The following is a 20,192-nucleotide window of genomic DNA, read 5'->3' on the forward strand; positions in this document are numbered from 1 at the left end:
GATGCAAGCGGTGGTTTGAGTGGGTTGCGTTGCTGCGGCGTATAAGTAGGAACTCATGTTAAAACGTTATTCACAGCCGATGATGCAAATACAAAGCAAAAGTAATTCTTAGCCTTAGACGTCGGCATCTAACTTCGGGGTAATGCCTTAACATGGAAGACATTTCTAAACGTCATCTGAAAAAACGTGAATGAAAAAATGAAATGTCAAGAAAGAAATGCATCTTCGCATTGATTAGCCATTGATCCGTCTACTTTTATATCCCCATGTATACGTTTTATAGGTGCTGACATTTGAACGGCATGAATAGACCGGCGTCATTGCATTATTTTCTTGTAAGAAGTTGCATGCTATGCAACATTCGCATTACATTGCAAATAATTCCGCTTCGGGATGCCTTTCGATTGATCTCAGATTTTCATAGGATATTTTAGGGTTGTGAGTACCGACCCTAAAGTCTTTTCGGATTTCGGTGATTTTCTGCCGGAGGTTTACTGTGCACCACTTAACGCTGCATGAAGCCAGTCACAGCAATTTTTGTGAGCCTACCTAAAAAGGTGCTAGGTTTCGGTAATTTTAGCAATTGGACATCATCTTTCGCGCACTGCCAATTAGTTGGAGATTGCAAGGGTGTGACCGAACATGCGCTAGAAAATATGTCCCCCAATTTCCCAAAAGGGAGCTTCCCTGCAGCCTGCCTCTAATTTAGAATACACGATTTCATACTTTCCATTCAAAATGCTGTGCTCAAGTCCAGGTTTTCCCCATATTTCCGTTTGACCCCTCCCTCTCCCCACGGCCCGATGTATTCCCTCCAATATCAGACGCGTGGTTGCACCCAGGACGTTTTCACCCATAGGTGTTTGAGCTCATATTCAGACTCGGGGCGGTTCATTATAACATAAAGCATGAAGAGCGTTTTTTGATGAGCGCAATCGAAGCGTGACTAACGGGAGAAGAAAAAAGTTGGGTCAGAACATTTCTTTACGATACTATGCTTTTTACTGTGATTTTGAACCTTCATAATGATAGTCAATACGGCGCATCAAAGGACGTCTGTGAGCGTCAACGTTTACCGCCGCCCGGTATTATTGTTTTGCGTTTTTTCCACGCATTGCGCGATTCACAAGGTAAGGGCCGACGTTTTGTTTGATTTTCATGGCTTTGAAACGGCGGGGATTTTTTGGATGTAGTGAATGACGTGGGCATGCTTGTCCTTTGACGAAATTGGCAAGACCGCTTAACATAAGTAGCGCCCGTGTGATTTCCTTCGAATTCATGGACCTTTTTGTTGAACGTTGTCACCGTCTCATGTAACTTTTTGTTGAACGTTGTCACCGTCCCAAAATTGACGGAATGTATATTATATTGAACAGACATTGCAGCAATAATTTCAGCATGCCTGCCCCAAGTTATCTTGCCCATAATGTGGCACGTGGTCTCCGAGAATATAGTTTCATGCTGGTAATGTTCTAGGAATCAGGCTGTTTTTATGGTATGGTCAATAAAGAATGCACCCATTATTTTAGAAGAATGTCCTGCAATCATCACTTAGACCTGGCCTCAGTTTTTGGCAGGCATGTTGCAAGGTTCAGAGCATTAATGTTTTACAGCATCCAGTTTAGTGGATTTATTTAAAGTTGTAACAGAATGGTCACCATAGAGTAGGTACAGTTGGGTCCAGTCACTCCTTGTTTCTAAGATCATTTTGACATTTTTAAAGCTTGACTTCAGACTGATAATGATTCAGACATATTGACATCAAGGACATTAGTCTTCCCCTTTCAGCAAATGCTTGTCACTTGGGGCCAAAAGTATCAGGGAATATATCAGTCACTCTACATTCATACTCACTTGCTATGCTCAAAACCTTTATGTAACTGTTGTCATCTCTGGTGAGGCTAATATAGCAACCTTATTCATCCCAAAGTGTGAAGCACCCCCAAACTGACTCAACAAGTCGCACATGAGTGGGTACAATGCATACCTGGAGACATGCAGAAGTATTCTGTAGCTTCACCCCAAAACAGAAATATCTTACAGTGGGCACACATGGCAATATTATGACAAGTTAGATTATGGCAGACAGACAGCTTTCTATCATCACTCTTCTTTTGCTGAGGACACAAACACCATCTGACCCTACATACCCAAAGATAAACCTCAATGTCTGCACCTGCTCCACAGCATGTTTATTGGCTGTAATCATCCTTATTGCAAAAAAGCAAGAAAATAATTGTGTGCTGGTAAGACTTCTTCAGAACGTGCATGTTTCTAGGGGTAGAATCTAACGCAACTCTTCCAAGCTAACCTGAGCACCATGAGCCCTGAGATGCCACAGCAAGGTTTTCAATTGTTTTCAATGTACTATGATATTTTTAGGGTTAATGGACATTAGAGCACTGATTTTTGAGCTAGCTGACCATCATTTAAAGTCACAGCCTGCATTACAATTTATATTGCTTAATATGAATGCATTGAGGTTTATACAGTAAGGCCTCTAAGGTAAATATGGTGATACTGGTGACCTGACCACAGCATATTGAGGATTATATTTTGGTGGACAATCAGGGATCATGCGGCTCGCTCTCACCAGTCTTTTTGTACATTAGAAGCTGGTCTGCTGTGAATCTTGATATCTTGTGGCACCACATGTATCCTATATTTCATTGCATAATCATGCTGAAGGTCACACTTAGATTTGCTGCAGTCTGGCTGCTTGAGGACTATTTTATTGTGATGCATTACAGGAGTTATGAGCATACTTCAGGCTAAGCAAGTCTTATTGTTATTGCAACACAGTTCCGAATCTGAGCTGTTTCAGCCTGGCTGTCACACTTTTTAGAGCATAGTGTCTTTGCAACTACTGATTGCACATTGATGCAGTTTCCAGGAACAAGAATTCATTTGCCAAGCAAGGTGAGATTGTTTCTAAAGTGCCACATTCAATTGCTTGCAAGCTACTTGATATTGTTCATTGACTTTCAACCTTGCAAAATCACCACACACACACACACACACAAATGACCAAAATCCCCATTCAATTTACATGGAAATTATAGCATTCACAAATTGGAAACAAGATCTGAAGCACATCTCATAATTGGATCAAAGTCTCATGACTGGGTGGTAGAGCTGCATAGTATGAAGAGATTCTGGGGTGGGGAATGACATAAATCAGGTTGGTGTACATATGAAATGAGTTTGTAAATGCTCATGCCCTCTCACATGCAAACCATGCATCAGCCCTATTTTAAGGATTGATGTGGGATCTCAGCAACCAAAGCAGGTGAAGACATGAGACCAACTACACAGCATGCACAAATGTGTTCTTCACAGCTCACTAGATTTCAAACTGTTCGACCTGTAACAACCTGTTCAACCCAGGCACTAATCGACTGAAAGGTGGCCCATGACACGTTTTCCGACACTAATCTAAAACACAAGTCACTGTGGCATGAACTAGGAGAGATGGGGCCACGACCGCACAGGTGTGTGATTCTGATCCGAGTGACCGACATCTGCACAAATCATTTGCGGTTTTGCAATACGATGGTGAGGGGAACTAAAACCGCGAATCATGGCAGAATCACCCATTCTGGCGATTGAACTGCCGGGCTTGCCCAGGTCCATACCAGCCAGTCTTCGAGTGATGTCATGTGCGAATTAGCATGTCAGTGCTTCATCAGTGGGCCCTGTCACGTTAAACCCTCACGAGGAGCGGATTTTCCACCGCATTAATTAACCCATCCGTATTTGCTGCCACAGATGTCTGGATCCGTTAGCTTAGTCCTTCCGCGTGGTTACAACCATTTCCTCTCACATCTGTTGTTGCCTCGCTGGTCCCAGGCTGCCCAGCGCGACTTACTGCTACTATCGTACAGGCGTTTTTCGCTGCAAAGTGCGACATTCAGTTATATCCTCACTATGTGCTTGCTTTATGACAGTAAGTTTCACATTGCATCACAGCAGCTTTAAAAAGGACCAGGGAAAATATATTCTTAATCCACTACATGTTTTGCTACACCGTGGGTGTTTCAGATGGGGACATCGGTGCAGTTTGGGTATCCCACCTTTGGGGTATATTAAACAAGAAATTCCCCAGTGAAACCTCATGACCAGTTAGGTAGTGCCAATGCAGCACTGTCAAGACATAATAAGGACATCATTTTTAATTATCTTCAAGTCCAAATCACGCTGTCAACGCTTTTGTAACAGCGCTACGCCTGTTCTCTGCAGTCGCGACCATCTCCGTCTTGACAACCGCTGTGCGCACATCTACTGCTTCGAATAAGAGAACGTTTGCCATTGGTCCAGCGGGCGGCAATGGCCCGTGACCGAGAAACGAAATCTGAACAAGTGCGTCACTATAGACCACGTGATGCTCCCATTACCATTCCCAAAGCTCACCCCGAAAGCAGCCAATGTGGTAAACACCACATAGGGGAGAAATGAAAGCCATGGTATAGCGTTTCGCTGAGTGCGCGGGGTAATGACTTCATGTTTGCATGTGTTTTGTTTAAGCAGAATGTTTCAAGCTTTCATAACATGTATACATAACATTATTAACATTATTACACAACATTTTGGCACGTTAGTGTGGCAAACATTACGGAACACTAACACGCTGGAACGGAAAAATTGAGGCAAATGAATTGCATTACTCTCAGGACGGTAAGCAGGGAGTCGAAGAAGATTTCTCCCGCAGGAGCAGCCACTTCAAATAGGAATTCTGAATTATTCAGGACTTCGAGAAAACCGTAGTAGTGATCAAATTTTACGCGTGTGATGTGACAACAAGTTAAAAGTTCGAAAGGTGGGATGCTCGCTTTAAATGTCTCTTGATTCCTCAATTCGGCCCATCGCCTATGTTCATTCGATGGCTGACATGTCTGCGGGGCCCACTTGGTACGTGCAATGTGCCTGACAGCTTTCTTGGCTTGTTTTAGGCATTGAATGACCATGGAGTCAAAAGATGAAGCAATGTCCCAAGACAGCTCAGACAGTGATGACTCAATGCAAGATGATGCACAAGAGGAAGAGATCTCGAAACTCATGCAAGAGGTATGCTTTTGTTTGTGCATGCAGTGATGTCAAGTTCGTTGGAACCTGCATGGCTAGCTGCCGACTGATAATCTATGGACTTAAGAATGAGGTCGTCAGTCTAGAACCTTTTTGTATGTCATAGATTAAGGGCCAGTAGTGATATGAAAGCGCCATTAACGCAACTATTAACTAATTCTTGCCCCCATTACCATGGTGTGCGAAGTTATGCTCTAAAAAATCAACCATCCTCACACTATGTGTGCCAGACAAAGCCAGACAGATGCCAGCTCCAGCACCGGAACACAATAAGACTCAAAAACAAGATTGCGTAAGCGTCGACAGGGCACGGTACGAAGTGCGACCGCGCTCCCGCGGAGCTGCCTTGAAATGCTATCACAGAAGACCTGGCTGCACAGCGCTCGGATGGCGACGCCCGGCGATCAGGTACCCCTCCCCCTGTTCGAGCAGCCTCGTCACGGTGCGGCAAAGTACGGCGCGATGACGTCAGCGCCCGGTGCCTTCCGAGGCGCGGCTCCTCCGCCGCCGCCGAACGAGGCGTGTGTCACGAGACCCCACGGCGCAGCACTGGCAGACCGGTCGACGAAAATTAACGTGCGGCAGAGCACCACATGGTAGAAAGTATCACTGGAGGGCAGGGGTTTGCTGACGGGCGCAAACTTCCCAGACCCAGAATCCGGCTCGGGCTCCGTTTTTCACCGCAGTCGAGGCTTGTTGCCGTTAACAAGCCGATGATAGAGCAGAGCATAGCAGAACAAAACGGAACAAAACAGAATAGACCAGAACAGAAGAGAAGAGGGCGGAACACAGCAGAGCAAAGTAAAGCGGAGCAGATGAAAGCAGAGCAGAGCAGGGCAAGGCAGAGCAGAGCCGAGCCGAGCCGAGCCGAGCCGAGCCGAGCAGAGCAGAGCAGAGCAGAGCAGAATAGAACAGAACAGAACAGAACAGACAGAACAGAACAAAACAGAACAGAACTGAGCTGGGCTGAGCTGAGCTGAGTTGAGCTGAGCCGAGCTGAACCGAGCCGGGCCGAGCTGAGCTGGGCTGAGCGTCCCACAGAGGTCGCACAATGAGGCGGGGATTGGGGCCGGAGAGAGTCGCGGCGTCTGCAGAGACTGGCGGATACACAGCCCGCAGCGGAGCCGCGGTTACAGATCGGCGATAGACAGCTCGTGTTTTCGGACGTCACTCGGCCGCCAGCATCCGGACAAGCGCCGCTGCGGCGCCCGACACTGGAAGTGGAGAGGCCACCCGGTGTGCAGATTGTGGCGAGTCCTTATCTGAGCCGGTGCCATCCACAAGGTCTAGCGGATGGGAAGCGCTCTGGTGCTGACCAAGGTCATTAAAGTCCGTAGATGGTTCGCTTATTGCGATGGGTTTCAATGTAAGCGCCATGTCTTGCCATGCTGCCACAATCCCGTCCGACCCTTTCCCGCCCGCCAGACACTGATACAAATGGTCACAAGCGACGGCGATGCTTCAGCTCTGACGCATGTGCCCGCATGCTGGGCTAATCTCACTGGTCTCTGCCCGCTCTGATGCACAAGCGCTAACAGGCAAGCATAGCGGCTTATCAAAAGCATTAGTCATACCGCTTTGTCAGTCGTCAGAGATCAGCGTCTCGAAACATTACCTGAATCAGGCGAACTCAGCCAGTGTGACTGTTTGAACGCGGCGAACGTGGTCACCTTTTTACGACAAACTTATCGTCTCCTTTCTGTTCCGCGCAGCTGGAGGCGTCGCCGTACAATTATGACTCGCACGTGCGTCTGCTCCACCTGCTGGGTACGGCCAACAGTCGTGAGATGCTGCGAGAGGCCCGGGAAACCATGAACAAATACTTCCCGCTCTCCCCCGGTAAGTGACCTCGAACTCGCCGAGCGAACACCCGTTCGGTTCGGCCCGCGATCAAGATTATCTTGGACCCACGTGAGATGGATGCTGTTTGGGACTTTGTCCTCTGCAGGGCATACGCTGTAGCGGGAGAAGTGATTTTAAAGACGCCTGATCGCGTGCTCGTACCGTTTTTTTTTGTGCGAACCGCTGTTGTGGTCTGTTTTCAATGCGAAGGTAGGCCCATCGCTAACGCACATTGGCTGGGCTGTACACCGGTTCGTGACGGGCGTGACGAACAGGACGCTAACCGTTAGTGGCGTGCCTACAGATCTGTGGCTGAGCTGGATCAAAGACGAGGAGAAGTCGATGGAGACGGACGAGGATCGCGAGCGGCTGCTGGCGCTCTGCGACCGAGCAGTTCGCGAGTACTCCAGTGCGTTGCTGTGACGCCTGTTCACCCATACATTGTGCCACTAATTCTCTCACTCACTGTCACTTTCTTGTCGTTACTACAATACCCACTCGCCCAATCACTCACGCGCGCACGCACGCACGCACGCACACACGCACGCACACACGCACGCACGCACACACGCACGCACGCACGCACGCACGCACGCACGCACGCACGCACGCACTCACTCACTCACTCACTCACTCACTCACTCACTCACTCACTCACTCACTCACTCACTCACTCACTCACTCACTCACTCACTCATCCATTCACGTACTCATGTATTGATGCATCACCTTTTATAATTCATTAATTCGATTTATTCACAAGGTCTGTGCACATTGATGCTTTCCTTCGCAAAAGCGGTGTAAAACTTAGTGATCTCTCTTGCTAGCAAACCGTGAAGTGATGCTGCATGCTATGCCACATGAAAGGGCGCGCGCTTAGCGCCACCATCTACGCTGCATAGCATAAACTACCCGATGCCGCTAGTTTACCTTTATGTATCAGTTGCCGGTAGTTGCACATATGTGTGACTGGGTTCCACTTGTCTTATTGCTACAACCCCTCCCCACACACACACTGGTCTGAGTATTACTGTTTTGTTGAGGATAGTATACCCCTGATGAAGACAATTACTGGATTGCGAATGAGTCCCTCAGGCACCGTCTCCTCGCTACAGTGCAGCTCTTGCACCCTGGCCCTGCGCGCCAGCGCGTGCCGGCGAGCCGCCTCCGCACCTGACCGTGATGAGCGGGGTCGGCAGGTGTGGACCTGTGGCTGGAGTACTGTCAGCTGGCGATCGGCGGTCTGGCCGCCGAGGACGGGCCGGCCCGCGTGCGCGCCTTGTTCGAGCGCGCGCTCATCGCGGTCGGCCTGCACGTCACCAAGGGCACCCTCATCTGGGAGGCGTACAGAGAGTTCGAGAATGCCATGTGCAGCGGCGTGCCGGTGAGCTGGGCGTCGGCGGCGGGCTCGGGAGTGGCGGCCTTAGGGCAGCGCAGCGGCGTGCCGGTGAGCGGAGCGCCGGTGGCGCCGGGCTCGGGAGTGGCGGCCTTAGGACAGCGCAGCGGCATGCCGGTGAGCGGAGCGCCGACGGCGGCGGGCTCGGGAGTGGCGGCCTTAAGGCAGCGCAGTGGCGTGCCGGTGAGCGGAGCGCCGGTGGCGCCGGGGTAGGGAGTGGTGGCCTTAGGGCAGCGCAGCGGCGTGCCGGTGAGCGGAGCGCCGGTGGCGCCGGAGTAGGGAGTGGCGGCCTTAGGGCAACGCAGCGAGGCGTGAAGCGCAGTGCGGTGTTTTCGTTAGTGCTCGGATGCCTCGAATGCTGAGGTTTTGTTCTGCTAATGTTATTATGAAGGGGCTTACAGATCTCAAGCCACCATTGTAATTTTGAAACGCAGCTCAGTGTTTTGGCAATGTTGAGGCCCGGAGAGCGTCAGGGTTGGTTGTGATTGGGTCTCGGCCCTGTCCCCGGTAGCCTGGCGAGGAGAGCGCGGCGGCGGCGGCGCGCGACCGGGTGACGGCGCTGTTCCGGCGCCAGCTGCGCGTGCCGCTACAGGGGCTCGAGCTCACCTGGGCCGAGTACGAGGCATGGCTAGCCGCCGCTCCCACCGCCGCCCAGCCGGACGCCAATGACCGGCGCGAGTACGACAAGGCCTGCAAGCGGCTGGAGACGCTGCTGCCGTTCGAGGAGGCGCTGGTGAGCGGCGCACGTGCGAGCGGCGTTCGTCGCTGCCTTGGCGCATGGCGGCCTGATGATTCGTGTGTTTGGATGAACTGTCATGGTCAGGCTGCTGAGGTCATGTGCTCTCCGGTATGGACGCCGCGTGGTGGGTTGGGCTGTCGGGGAAAGTTGCAGCATACTGTGAACGTGGGGTATTTGAGTTGTTTTCGCGGATGGTATTCTACGTTTACATTGCTCCGACGCATTGCGCTACGGCTGTGTGTTTCAGCAGTACATGATCGTTGTTGACAGGTGGGTACGCCGGTCTAAAGTGAACAGGACCGCGGGAGGATCGGGGGTTCCCACGCGAATAGTGGCGACACTCGCTGCCCCGACCCTGGTAAAAAAGGAGACCCCCCAGCACGCTCTCGTGCCGGCCATCACCCCTGCGTTCCCCGGCAGACGAGCGACGAGACTGGCGGCTCGGTGGCCGCCTACCAGCAGTACCTGAGCCACGAGCTGGCGCACGGCACACCGGCGCGCGTGCAGCACGTGCTGGAGCGCGCCGTACTCGACAACTGCCTGGCGCTGGAGCTGTGGCAGGCGTACACGCGCTACCTGGACTTCGAGCTGCGGCCGGCCAGCGAGGTGACGCTGGCCGTCCACGAGCGGGCCGTGCGCCACCTGGCCTGGTCGGCCGAGCTCTGGGAGCACTACATCCGTGCTGTCGAGCGGGCCGGCGCGCCCCTCCAGCGAGCAGAGGGTGAGCACGGCTGCCGGGGGCGAGAGGCCGCCCGGATAATCCGAGATCAGCCGGAGCGGCATGTGGGGTCCGATCTCTGGTAGAGGCGTCACGTCAAGTGCAGGAGTCAGCAAGTTGCTGTGTGTTGGTCAGCTACAAATTGACGGATTAAGTCTGGGATAGAATGATATTGTGCTCGGAGAAACGTTGGCAAGGGATGTTTAGTGTCGTGGCATTCCTGTCAAATACCTACATCAACGGGTCAGTAAATGCGTGGAAAATACCTGACTTTCTGTTCATTATAATGACTTGCCATGCCCCCAGTGCCGAGCGACGTGCCAATGGTAGCTAGTGCCGTACCTTGCGAGTCTGACCGTATGACAGCGCGCGTCGGCGCCGGCGCCGTGACCGAGGTGCGGTCTGACCGCTGGCCGCGTGTGCCGGCGCCGTGACCGAGGTGCGGTCTGACCGCTGGCCGCGTGAGCCGGCGCCGTGACCGAGGTGCGGTCTGACCGCTGGCCGCGCGTGCCGGTGCCGTGACCGAGATGCGGTCTGACCGCTGGCCGCGTGCGCCGGCGCCGTGACCGAGGTGCGGTCTGACCGCTGGCCGCGTGTCCCTGTCTCAGAGCTGGTGACGAGGGCGCTGTCCAGCGGGCTGCAGACGCCGGCCGACTACCAGCTGGTGTGGCTGACCTGGCTGGACCTGTACCGCCGCCGGCTCAGCCAGGACGGCACCAAGGGCGCCGATCTCATGGAGAAGATGCGGGTCCAGTTCAACAAGGCGTGCGAGCACCTTGCGCAGAGTGAGTCCCTTCTGGTCACAGCCGGTGGTGCAATGGGCATGGCGCGCTGGTGACGCACGGTATAGTGGCTGGTGTGCCTTGTATGTTCCGTCACAAGGACAGGGAGAAGGAAAGCACTGGTCGCGTCTGCCATGTACAAGAGGCCTGTTCACAAACGCAAGTCACTGTGGCCGGAATGGTATGCGTCATCCTTTTCGCAGAATCGATCAGCATACCTTAGAAACTCGAACTGTCAAAGATGTGACTCATACGTTCGCATTTGGGAGGCATTTGTGCATTTAGTAGAATCATGCGTTCACACTTACCTCCGTTATTAAAAGATCTGTTTCGGTGCATTGTTTTGGCGGGGATAAAAACAGGTTTGCTTGCTCAGGGCTCGAGTAGTTTTAAGTGTAAACCAGACATGGGGATACAGTTCGCTTCGGTATTGACTGGGCTTTGCGAAGCCAAAGTTTTTCTCCAGTGGCCCCAGATTTGGCCGCGGCTTTCAGGTGTATTCCACGGCTGGCTTCGGTCGCGTCTCCGGTTTCGTGCCATTTTAAGTGCTATCTACGGCTTCAGGCTAGATTTTGGCCTCGAACAAGTTTTGCGTTATGGCTCCGACTTCGGGTCCAGTCGACTAAAACTACTTGGACTTTGTCATGCTGATTTTCTTCACTGCAGTTGGTTTTTTTTCTTCCCAAAGAGCAGTCTTGCTTGGCCCGCTACCCCGATGTCCCACACAATTTGTCAAGTGGGCGCAAAATGACCTCCGACGTCGGCGCACTTTTAAACTCCAATCATCATCATCACGACGCATGCACGGTTGAAGGCCAAAACCAGCCGGTGATTCTTAGGGACACTAACATCTGATGAATGCTGGGGAACGAACTTTCCGAAACGTTGTCTCCACTAACAGAAGACTGACGATACTCAGAATTATTTTTCATCCTCAATGCGAACACATTGTCTCGTTCACTCCGCAAAGCCTTGCAATGTTTCCGGATTCCATGCGGTTTTATCAGACGCAAAAAATGTTTTGGCTGCGCAAAGAAGCATTGTTCACTAAACCCGGCTTCTGCTTTGGGTTCGGCCTGCATATTTTTAAGATGGTGGTTGGCTCTGGCGTCGTGCTCCTCAAGTGTGAGGGTCACACTTGGCTCACACCTGGCTTCAGCTTCGCGCGTACAAAGTCCGAAACCACTGGCTTCAGATTCGGCTTGGCGGAAACGAAGCCATTGCCTTCAGCTTTGACTTTGTTTTTATATCATTGTCTTTGCCCAAAATTAGGCTTCGAAGCCAGAAGCCTGACTTCATCCCCATGCCTGGTATCAAATGGCATGTGCATATGGCTGGGCGATTGCAACAACTAAGCAGGCGTATAATAACAACAGTTTATCAACAACAAGTTAACAACAAGAGCAGTAACCACAACGACAACAGGTTGAAAGCTTTGACGGCTATTGCTGCGTTCCTGTTGTCACACAGTGAATATCAGCTGTTATCGTACGCTATGTTCGGAAATACCGGGCGATCATGAGGCTACAATAGCTGCTGTCTGTGAGCTACGCGTGTTGCGCTTTTCACGTTCCTATAGGCTATCCGGACTCGTGGTTTGGCTTCATCCCTGCCGATTCCAACAGCCCCGGACCGTTGTGGCGCGGCTGACACCGGCGCCGCTGTTTCAGCGTTCGGTCTGGAGGGCGACCCCGAGTGTACGCTGCTGCAGTACTGGGCCAGCCTGGAGGCGGCCAACGGCCTGCTGAGCGAGGCCGTCGCCCTCTGGAACGACATCATGAGCCAGGGACACGACAAGTCGGCCAGGATGTGGCTCCAGTACCTGCGGCTCGTCCAGTCAGTCCCGCTCTGTGGTGCCTCCCCCCCCCCCCCCTCCCAGCGAAAAGATGTGGGATGTGAGGTGCATGGTGCGATAACCAGGAGAGCGGGAAGTGGGGGACGCCACACCTTCCAGTTTCAGTTCAAGAAAAGTTAGCTCGGCTATCGTTTCTATCACGGCTTTGTCGCTTCTGTCACCATGGGCTGTCAATTGAGTCTGAGGATAAACACACAATGTTTGGCTAGTGGACACAGTCCCGTTTCATTTCGATGCTCTCATAACGCAACTGCATGCAGGTTTGTGCCATTCAGTCACGGCCCAACGGTGCTCATCTTCACAAGTCCGAACCTGTTCTCTTGGCTCAAACGTGAGCACGTCGCCTGGTGTGACGGGACCGGCGTGCCGTTAACTCCGCATCGCCCGTGAGCTGACCACGAGCGGCGCGTGCGGCGTTCCCAAGGGGCCGCTCGGCCGTGCCTGGCATGTGACCCATCCTCCGTCTGCGGCTGCGCTCAGGCGGTTCGGGACGCCGGAGCAGCTGCGCAAACTGCTGGTGCGCGCGCTGGACCGCACCGTGGACTGGCCAGAGAGCGTGTACGAGATGTGGGCGGCGTTCGAGCGCGAGCGGGGTACCCTGCAGACCTGGGACGAGATGACCTACCGGTGAGACAGGCCGGGCACAGCGCCGGCTGGCGGGGCTTTGGGCAGGGGATCTGCCGCTGGCTGAATGGATTATGCGTGACTGACTGGACGACATGTAGGACTGCACTGGATATGTGGTGCGTGTTTGTTGGATGTGACATGCGGCATAATAATCAGATGTAAAGTTACGAGGTCCGTTTAAAAAGATGCGAGACTACGCCTTTAAAAAGCAGAACACGTTCCTGATTTAAATTTGCTCGCCATTCCTTTTGAAATGATGGCCTCGCGCAGCGATACACTCCTCGCGGCGCTTTAGCCGCGCTTGAAACGCTCCCTGAAGATTCCGTTTTTTAAGCGCTTGAAGCACCATGTGCGATTCTCGCTGAATCTCCTCGCCGATTTTAAGACAGTCATCTTTTAGTTCTAACTTTATCTTGGGGACGAGGGGAAGCCACAGGGAGCCAAATTCGAGGGGCAGTACAAAGTGAAGGGAGGATGATGCTTTCGGTCGGGCTAAAAAACTCACGTTTTCAACGCACTGAGCAATGTTGGGGCGCCGGGCATAGGTCGGTGGCCTGTGCCAGGTGCTCAGGTCAGTTTAAGTGACCTCTGAGCGCTTGGCACAGCGTGTGACGGAGAGCAGTCTGCTTCTTCTTTTCTTGTTCCACTCGCGGAGCTATGCCCCTGAATTTGTCTCCGGGTCAGACTGCTAACGCTGAGTCCTACTGTGCCTTGCTGAGGCGTCTGCGGGCGAACAATCGGCGCAAACGACCTGGAATGGGGCGCAATGACAATTGGGGGGCTCACGCTCGACAACAAAGCCACTCGGTGTGTGCAAAGCGCGCAAGTTTTTGCGCTGCACCACACTATCGGGGCTGCTCACCTGCCCTACTCGCCAGATTTGGCGTCCTGGGGCGACTTCTCTTCCCCATCATAATACTGCCAGCTGTAGGGCAACCGTTTTTACACGGACGGGCTGATCCGCGCGGAATAACGCATGGTGCTTGACCCGCGTAAACAGCGGCACTTCCAGGAACGCCGGGGGTGGTGAAGCACTGCAAATGGTGATTGCTTTGAATGAATGGTGACAAAATTCAAGCCAGTACTGCAGGATGTAAATTGTACCACACGTGAACGAGTAAAGTGCGACTGTCGTGCTTATCAAACAGTTTGAGTGGATGGACGTGAAGTTCTTGGCAATGCATATGAGGAATAAGTAAGTGTTCGTGCCATACTAGGCATTCACACTGGGCATTCCCGCCTTGTGCAATGTTAGTGGGAGCGGTGCTATGAGCGAAACTCGGCAGGGTAGCAATCTTTATTTGTTCCTTCCATGCTCAGCTCTCACAGGTCCGGTGTATGCTTAAAAATAAACGTTATCCTCTTCACAGTTACCGTGTCCGTATGAATCGTATCAAAGCCCTCCGAGCAAAGGAGGCGGAAAAAGAGAAGATGGAGCTGGACAAAGCGGAAGCAAAGGTTGAAAAGAAGAAGCAAAAGGATAAAGAGTGGAGGAAAAATAAACGGCAAGAATTGAAAACCGCTAAAAGTGCTGCGAAGGAGCTTCCCGCGAAAACAGAAAACACCAGTCCACAAAAGAGGAAGGTAAGGACTTGTCATGACATAGCTTGATGCCCCTGGAAAAGCTAGACGAAGTTTGCTCAAACTAGCGGGAGTTATGCCTCCATGCGATATTTCTTAGGTGCGTCGGGGAAGCGCCGCCCCGGGTAATTATATAGCGACCCTTGGAGGAACTGCGTTACGTTTGACAGCGGTTTCAGAAGGCCCTCAGTGCGATTTGCTAGTAGTTATGGGCGGGCCATCAATCTGAGGTGTTTCCCGTCCTCCTTTAATATCCGTTTCGCGGGAGCGGGTAACAGTGGGATGTCGGGGTAACTCTCTGAGCGGATGCAAACGAACTTAAAGAGATACTTGATTGTAGTGCTAATGGACAGTCTTATTGGGTTTGGAATGACGTGGCCACGGCGAGAAGCGGCGATTGCAAGCTGTGACGAGGAGCTGATTCGCAGTAAAGCTCAAATTAGGTTGTCACCGCCAATTGAGTGCGATGTTTGGGCTGTAAAATACGGACATGCGAACACGTGTGCTAATGTTCAGTGAGATGGGCTCTTGCTGCATGTTGGCTAGTGCTCCTTGAGCTGTGAATTCTGGAGTTCTTATGCTACAAGCTGGTTCAACTCACGTGAGATGGTGAAGTTGCCGGGATATTTATCTAGATGGATATTGATCTAGGTGGAATTTGTCGAGATATTGACCCTTGTCTCTTCCGTGCCACGGGAACGCATAATGAGTGTCCACGGGTTCTACGGCTATGAGATGGGTAGAAACTCTCTAGCCTGCCATTACATGTCACGGGGCTGCGTGAGTCACCCGCCCATGTTTGTTGTTATGTTACGGCATCCGCACTTCCATGCTGAGCACCTGACTGACCGCGAACGTGTGCCGCAGCTGGAGGCGGATGATGATGAGATGCGGCCGGCGCCTGCCAAGAGGACCGACGCCAATGGCGACCGGCCGGCCCCGCCGCCCGGCTTCAAGCCGCCTCCGCCGCCCGGCTTCAAGCCCCCTCCGCCGCCCGGCTTCAAACCGCCCCCGCCGCCCGGGTTTAAACCACCCCCACCGCCTGGCTTTAAACCGCCGCCGCCGCCGAGCGAGACGCGGGAGGACGAGCGGCGGGACCGACCGCCAAAAGGTGGGCTGGGTGGGGTTGGGGAGGGGGGGAGGGAGGGAGGGGGGGCGGATAGGTACTGATCCGCGACCGATGCTGGCGTCCGGCTGGCGTTATGTGTGTTCACAAGCTGAGAAACACCGTTGCTGACCGGCGTAGTTCCTGTTATTCGATGAATCGCCATTGTTTTTAGCTCATAGAAAAGCAAACATGCCGCGAGCTATTGGCCAATGGGCATTAGTTCACACAAGGCGGAAGTTCGGAGCTCAAATGAAAATAGTGACCCTGAAACGCAGGCTTACATTGTTGCACACATTCTGTGTTCGCGAGGAACGTTATTCCGCTCATAACAGAACCCGTAATTTGTTGGATGCCGCATCTCCCCTTGCCATGTCGGCTGATTTGCGCAATGAAACGAGTCGGGGAATGCTGAATGACTTCAGCACGTATTGATCATGTTACTAACGTCGTGAAATGTCCACGTAGATGGTGATCGAATGTGCTCGTCCAGCCATTTCTGGTCCACGACGGTACTTACTGCCGGATGATGTTACCGAGGTCCTTGCCAATTGTACTTGTGTTTGGGATACAATGTGCGCCCACTCCCCCCCCCCCCCCCCCCACATTCACGCACGCATCTAAAGCCACGTATGGATGCGGTGACTCCAAGTTACGTGCCATCACTCAACGATTGGGTGTCAGTCCCCGCGCCAACGCGTTCGCCTTGGCCGCCCCGTGGTGGCCGGGAAGAGCACGACTCCCCGCCACCGCCTGACCCGCCCCCCCCCCCCCCCCCCCACCCTACCCCCATCAGGTGACGAAGGCGGCGGCACGGGTGACGTGGAACGCGCTCCCCTCCACCGCCTGACCCGCCCCCCCCCCCCCCCCCCACCCTACCCCATCAGGTGACGAGGGCGGCGGCACGGGCGACGTGGAGCGAGACTCGCGCACCGTGTTCCTCAGCAACCTGGACTTCGCCACGGACGAGGCGCGCCTGCGCAGTCACCTGGCCGACGTGGGAGACATCACCGATGTGCGCCTGGTCAAAGACTACAAGGGCCGCTCCAAGGGGTTCGCTTACCTCGAGTTCTCGACCATTGTGAGTACGGGATGTGCCGGTGAGCTGGCCTGAGGGTGACGCTGAACGCCACGCGCTCAGGCCAGCGCGTGTTGTTCGTCTGTTTTACGTGCTAGCGCGTGCTGTTCAGGCCAGCGCAGTCTGTTGTTCTGTTTCACATGTCACACCGTGCAGGGATTCATAATCGCTATAATTATGAAAATTTTAGCTTTGGGGGTGGTGAGAACAGGACAAATAATGCTATGATGAGTGCACAGGAGTATTACTACTCTTGCCTTCACGTTTCAGTGTGTGTGTATCCACGCAGGCGGCGGCCGAAGCGGTGCTGCAGTGATAAACACCACAGTATCATCTGGCTCCCGTCGTGCCTGTGGCCTGCCGTTGGCTCCCTCCCCTGAGCAAGTGTGCTGTGTCCGCGCAGGCGGCGGCCGAGGCGGTGCTGCAGTGATAAACACCACAGTATCATCTGGCTCCCGTTGTGCCTGTGGGCTGCCGTTGGCTCCCTCCCCTGAGCAAGTGTGCTGTGTCCGCGCAGGCGGCGGCCGAAGCGGTGCTGCAGTGATAAACACCACAGTATCATCTGGCTCCCGTTGTGCCTGTGGGCTGCCGTTGGCTCCCTCCCCTGAGCAAGTGTGCTGTGTCCGCGCAGGCGGCGGCCGAAGCGGTGCTGCAGTGATAAACACCACAGTATCATCTGGCTCCCGTCGTGCCTGTGGCCTGCCGTTGGCTCCCTCCCCTGAGCAAGTGTGCTGTGTCCGCGCAGGCGGCGGCCGAGGCGGCGTTACAGCGCGACCGAGCTCCCATCGACGGCCGGCCCTGCTTCGCGTCGCGGCTGCGGCGCGGCGCGCAGCAGCAGCCCCAGCAGGGCTTCAAATACAACACCGGCCTGGAGCGTAACAAGCTGTTCGTTCGAGGTGAGCGGCGCCGAACGCAGCCAGTCAGCAGGGTCATGGTGGCATCGGCGTCCTGCCGTCAGGAGGGTAGGCGCACGGCCGTGTCTTGTTAACGTTATGGTACCCTAGCTTTTGAATGTCATCACCTGTTTTACCACCAGTGGTCTTTCTCTACCGACGTATGTCGTCAGGAATATTCTGAGATTCTTATTAAATGTATGGACCCTACGATGAGCGGGGGGGGGGGGGGGGGGCTGGGCGTCCCTTCACCCATTTAGCCGGCATTGAACGTCATGCCCATGGCGTTGCATTTAGCAGCAATCTGTCCCACCCTGGCCGCCTGCACTGGTCAGCGGCCATCAGCGATCGGTTGCGTCTCAGCCTACACACGATCTTCAGCAGGCGCAGGCCTGTGCTGGCGTGGTCGGCCACCAGCGCTTTTCGGTGTGCGCCAGCTGGTCGTTGGCAGCTATCCTGGGGTGCACCGCCGCCGTGTCTGGGTGTGTGCGTCGGCTGGTCAATGACCGCCGGCAGCCGTCCGAGGGTGCGCGACCGCCGTGTCTAGGTGTGTGCGCCAGCTGGTCGGTGACCGCTGGCAGCTATCCGGGGGTGCGCCGCCGCCGTGTCTGCGTGTGTGCGCCAGCTGGTCGGTGACCGCCTACAGCTGTCCGAGGGTGCGCGGCCGTCGTGTCTGGGTGTGTGCGCCAGCTGGTCGGTGACCGCCGGGAGCCATCCTGGGGTGCGCCGCCGCCGTACCTGCGTGTGTGCGCCGGCTGATCGGTGACCGCCGAGAGCCGTCCTGGCGTGCGCCGCCGCCGTGTCTGCGTGTGTGCACCGGCTGGTCGGTGACCGCCGGCAGCCGTCCTGGGGTGCGCCGCCGCCGTGTCTGCGTGTGTGCGCCAGCTGGTCGGTGACCGCCGGCAGCCATCCGGGGGTGCGCCGCCGCCGTGTCTGCGTGTGTGCGCCGGCTGGCCGGTGACCGCTGGCAGCCGTCCTGGGGTGCGCCGCCGCCGTGTCTGGGTGTGTGCGCCGGCTGGTCGGTGACCGCCGGCAGCCGTCCTGGGGTGCGCCGCCGCCGTGTCTGCGTGTGTGCGCCGGTTGACGCTCCGGACGCCTCCAGGCCTGCCGTTCAGCGCCACCGCAGACGACCTGCGGCAAAAGTTCTCCACATTCGGTGAGCTGAAGGACGTGCGGCTGGTCACCTTCAGAAACGGCCACTCTAAGGGGCTGGCCTACATCGAGTTCAACGGGGAGGTGAGCATGCCGCGACCGCTCACGGTCGGCAGCAAGCCTTCACGCCGGAGAATCTACACGGCGTGAGATCCCATTAACGCAAGACAATGATCGCCTCCTCATTACCCCCCGCAGTTACGGCTGTCATGAAGATGGTCATACGATGATACGATAATGTTCTTGGCTTCCTGAGGGACGAAGCAAACAAACGCGGAATGGTGTAATCTTGTCCCCAGTGTGATCAGAAGCTGCGAGTGTATCTCATTGCCGCACCGCGGTTCGCCTCACGCTTCGGCTATCGTTTGCCAGCTGGCGTCGGGTCTGTCCGGCCCAAGCGACTCCCCTCTCATGTCCCCGTCGTGCCGGACAGGCGGCCGCGGCCGAGGCGCTGCTCAAGACCGACAGCACCGTCATGGACGGCAAGACCATCAGCGTGGCCATCAGCGATCCTCCCAAGGCCAAGGGCCGGCCGACAGAGCAGCGCTCGCTGGGACCGGGCGGCCGCGGCGGCGCCAGGTGAAGCCATTCTCCTATCAGCCGGCCGGCGCATGCACCTGTGCTGTGACCTTTTTCAGCTTACCTTTTCACATGCGGCGCTTGTTGATTTTGCGGACCGTTTATTTTCGAAGACCGATGGTGTGCTTGAATATTTCGGTGATCATAAACTACTCAGGCTCACCTGACTTCGTCTTAGACCGTTTATTTTTGCCAGTAAATCACACAGCCGACCCGGTATGCGGAGGCTCAGGGGATCATTGCTGTCGTGAAGTTGTGCCAACGGTTTCCACAGTATGCAGGGTCCTCCGTGGTCCAAGATATCGGCCACGAGTATTGCCGGCTCCCTCTTCTCCCCCCCCCCCCCCCCCCCGAGCCTTGTCCAGCCGGTGAAGTCAGCTCGGAGTCCAGATATTGTCGAGCGATCCGCGGTGGGCAACAGGCAGTCACGAGGCGATATATTTCTGCGCGGAGTGACAACTCATCCCAAAAGTCAGCTCAATCCAGGAGGCTCAGGCTTTATTTGTAAAAGCGGCTGCGCAGTAGTTCGATCTTGGCGCACTTCAATGGCGACGCCCGTGTGACCATGTTTCAGTCGCGGACGGCTTCAGGTGGCCTTCGTGCCCCGAGCACTGCAGAAAAAGGAGGCGCCGGCCGAGTCGGCCGCGCCCCAGGCGCCGACGCCCAAGAGCAATGCCGACTTCCGCGGTCTGCTCTTGTCGAAGAAGTAGGCGGCGATCTGCCGTGACGGGGAGCTATCTCACAAGTCTTTGCTCCCATTTGC

At 54.6% G+C, this 20,192-nt stretch overlaps 1 protein-coding gene across 1 annotated transcript; it reads left to right on the forward strand.

Annotated features, from left to right (window-relative positions):
- Positions 1 to 4,953: 4,953 nt before the first annotated feature.
- On the forward strand, positions 4,954 to 20,139 carry LOC119111111 (squamous cell carcinoma antigen recognized by T-cells 3). Its single transcript, XM_037234938.1, has 16 exons — positions 4,954 to 5,064; positions 6,795 to 6,921; positions 7,229 to 7,333; positions 8,124 to 8,308; positions 8,832 to 9,053; positions 9,480 to 9,780; positions 10,386 to 10,562; positions 12,230 to 12,395; positions 12,895 to 13,041; positions 14,412 to 14,625; positions 15,490 to 15,733; positions 16,615 to 16,808; positions 17,551 to 17,701; positions 18,801 to 18,934; positions 19,284 to 19,429; positions 20,004 to 20,139. Exons 1-16 carry the CDS (start codon positions 4,957 to 4,959, stop codon positions 20,137 to 20,139), a joined length of 2,757 nt encoding a protein of 918 aa, XP_037090833.1. The 5' UTR covers positions 4,954 to 4,956.
- Positions 20,140 to 20,192: the final 53 nt, after the last annotated feature.

Source organism: Pollicipes pollicipes, unplaced genomic scaffold, assembly GCF_011947565.3.
Source record: "Pollicipes pollicipes isolate AB1234 unplaced genomic scaffold, Ppol_2.1 Scaffold_7261;HRSCAF=8764_pilon_pilon_pilon, whole genome shotgun sequence".
In the NCBI taxonomy this organism is placed as follows: Eukaryota; Metazoa; Arthropoda; class Thecostraca; order Pollicipedomorpha; family Pollicipedidae; genus Pollicipes; species Pollicipes pollicipes.

What these genes read in the sequence shown, in the direction of transcription:
- LOC119111111 (XM_037234938.1), top strand. Translation starts at nt 4,957, where the DNA reads ATGACCATGGAGTCAAAAGATGAAGCAATGTCCCAAGACAGCTCAGAC. An exon ending in ATACTTCCCGCTCTCCCCCG is followed by an intron (nt 6,922 to 7,228) that starts GTAAGTGACCTC and finishes GCGTGCCTACAG; the next exon opens with ATCTGTGGCTGAGCTGGATC. An exon ending in GCGGGACCGACCGCCAAAAG is followed by an intron (nt 15,734 to 16,614) that starts GTGGGCTGGGTG and finishes CTACCCCATCAG; the next exon opens with GTGACGAGGGCGGCGGCACG.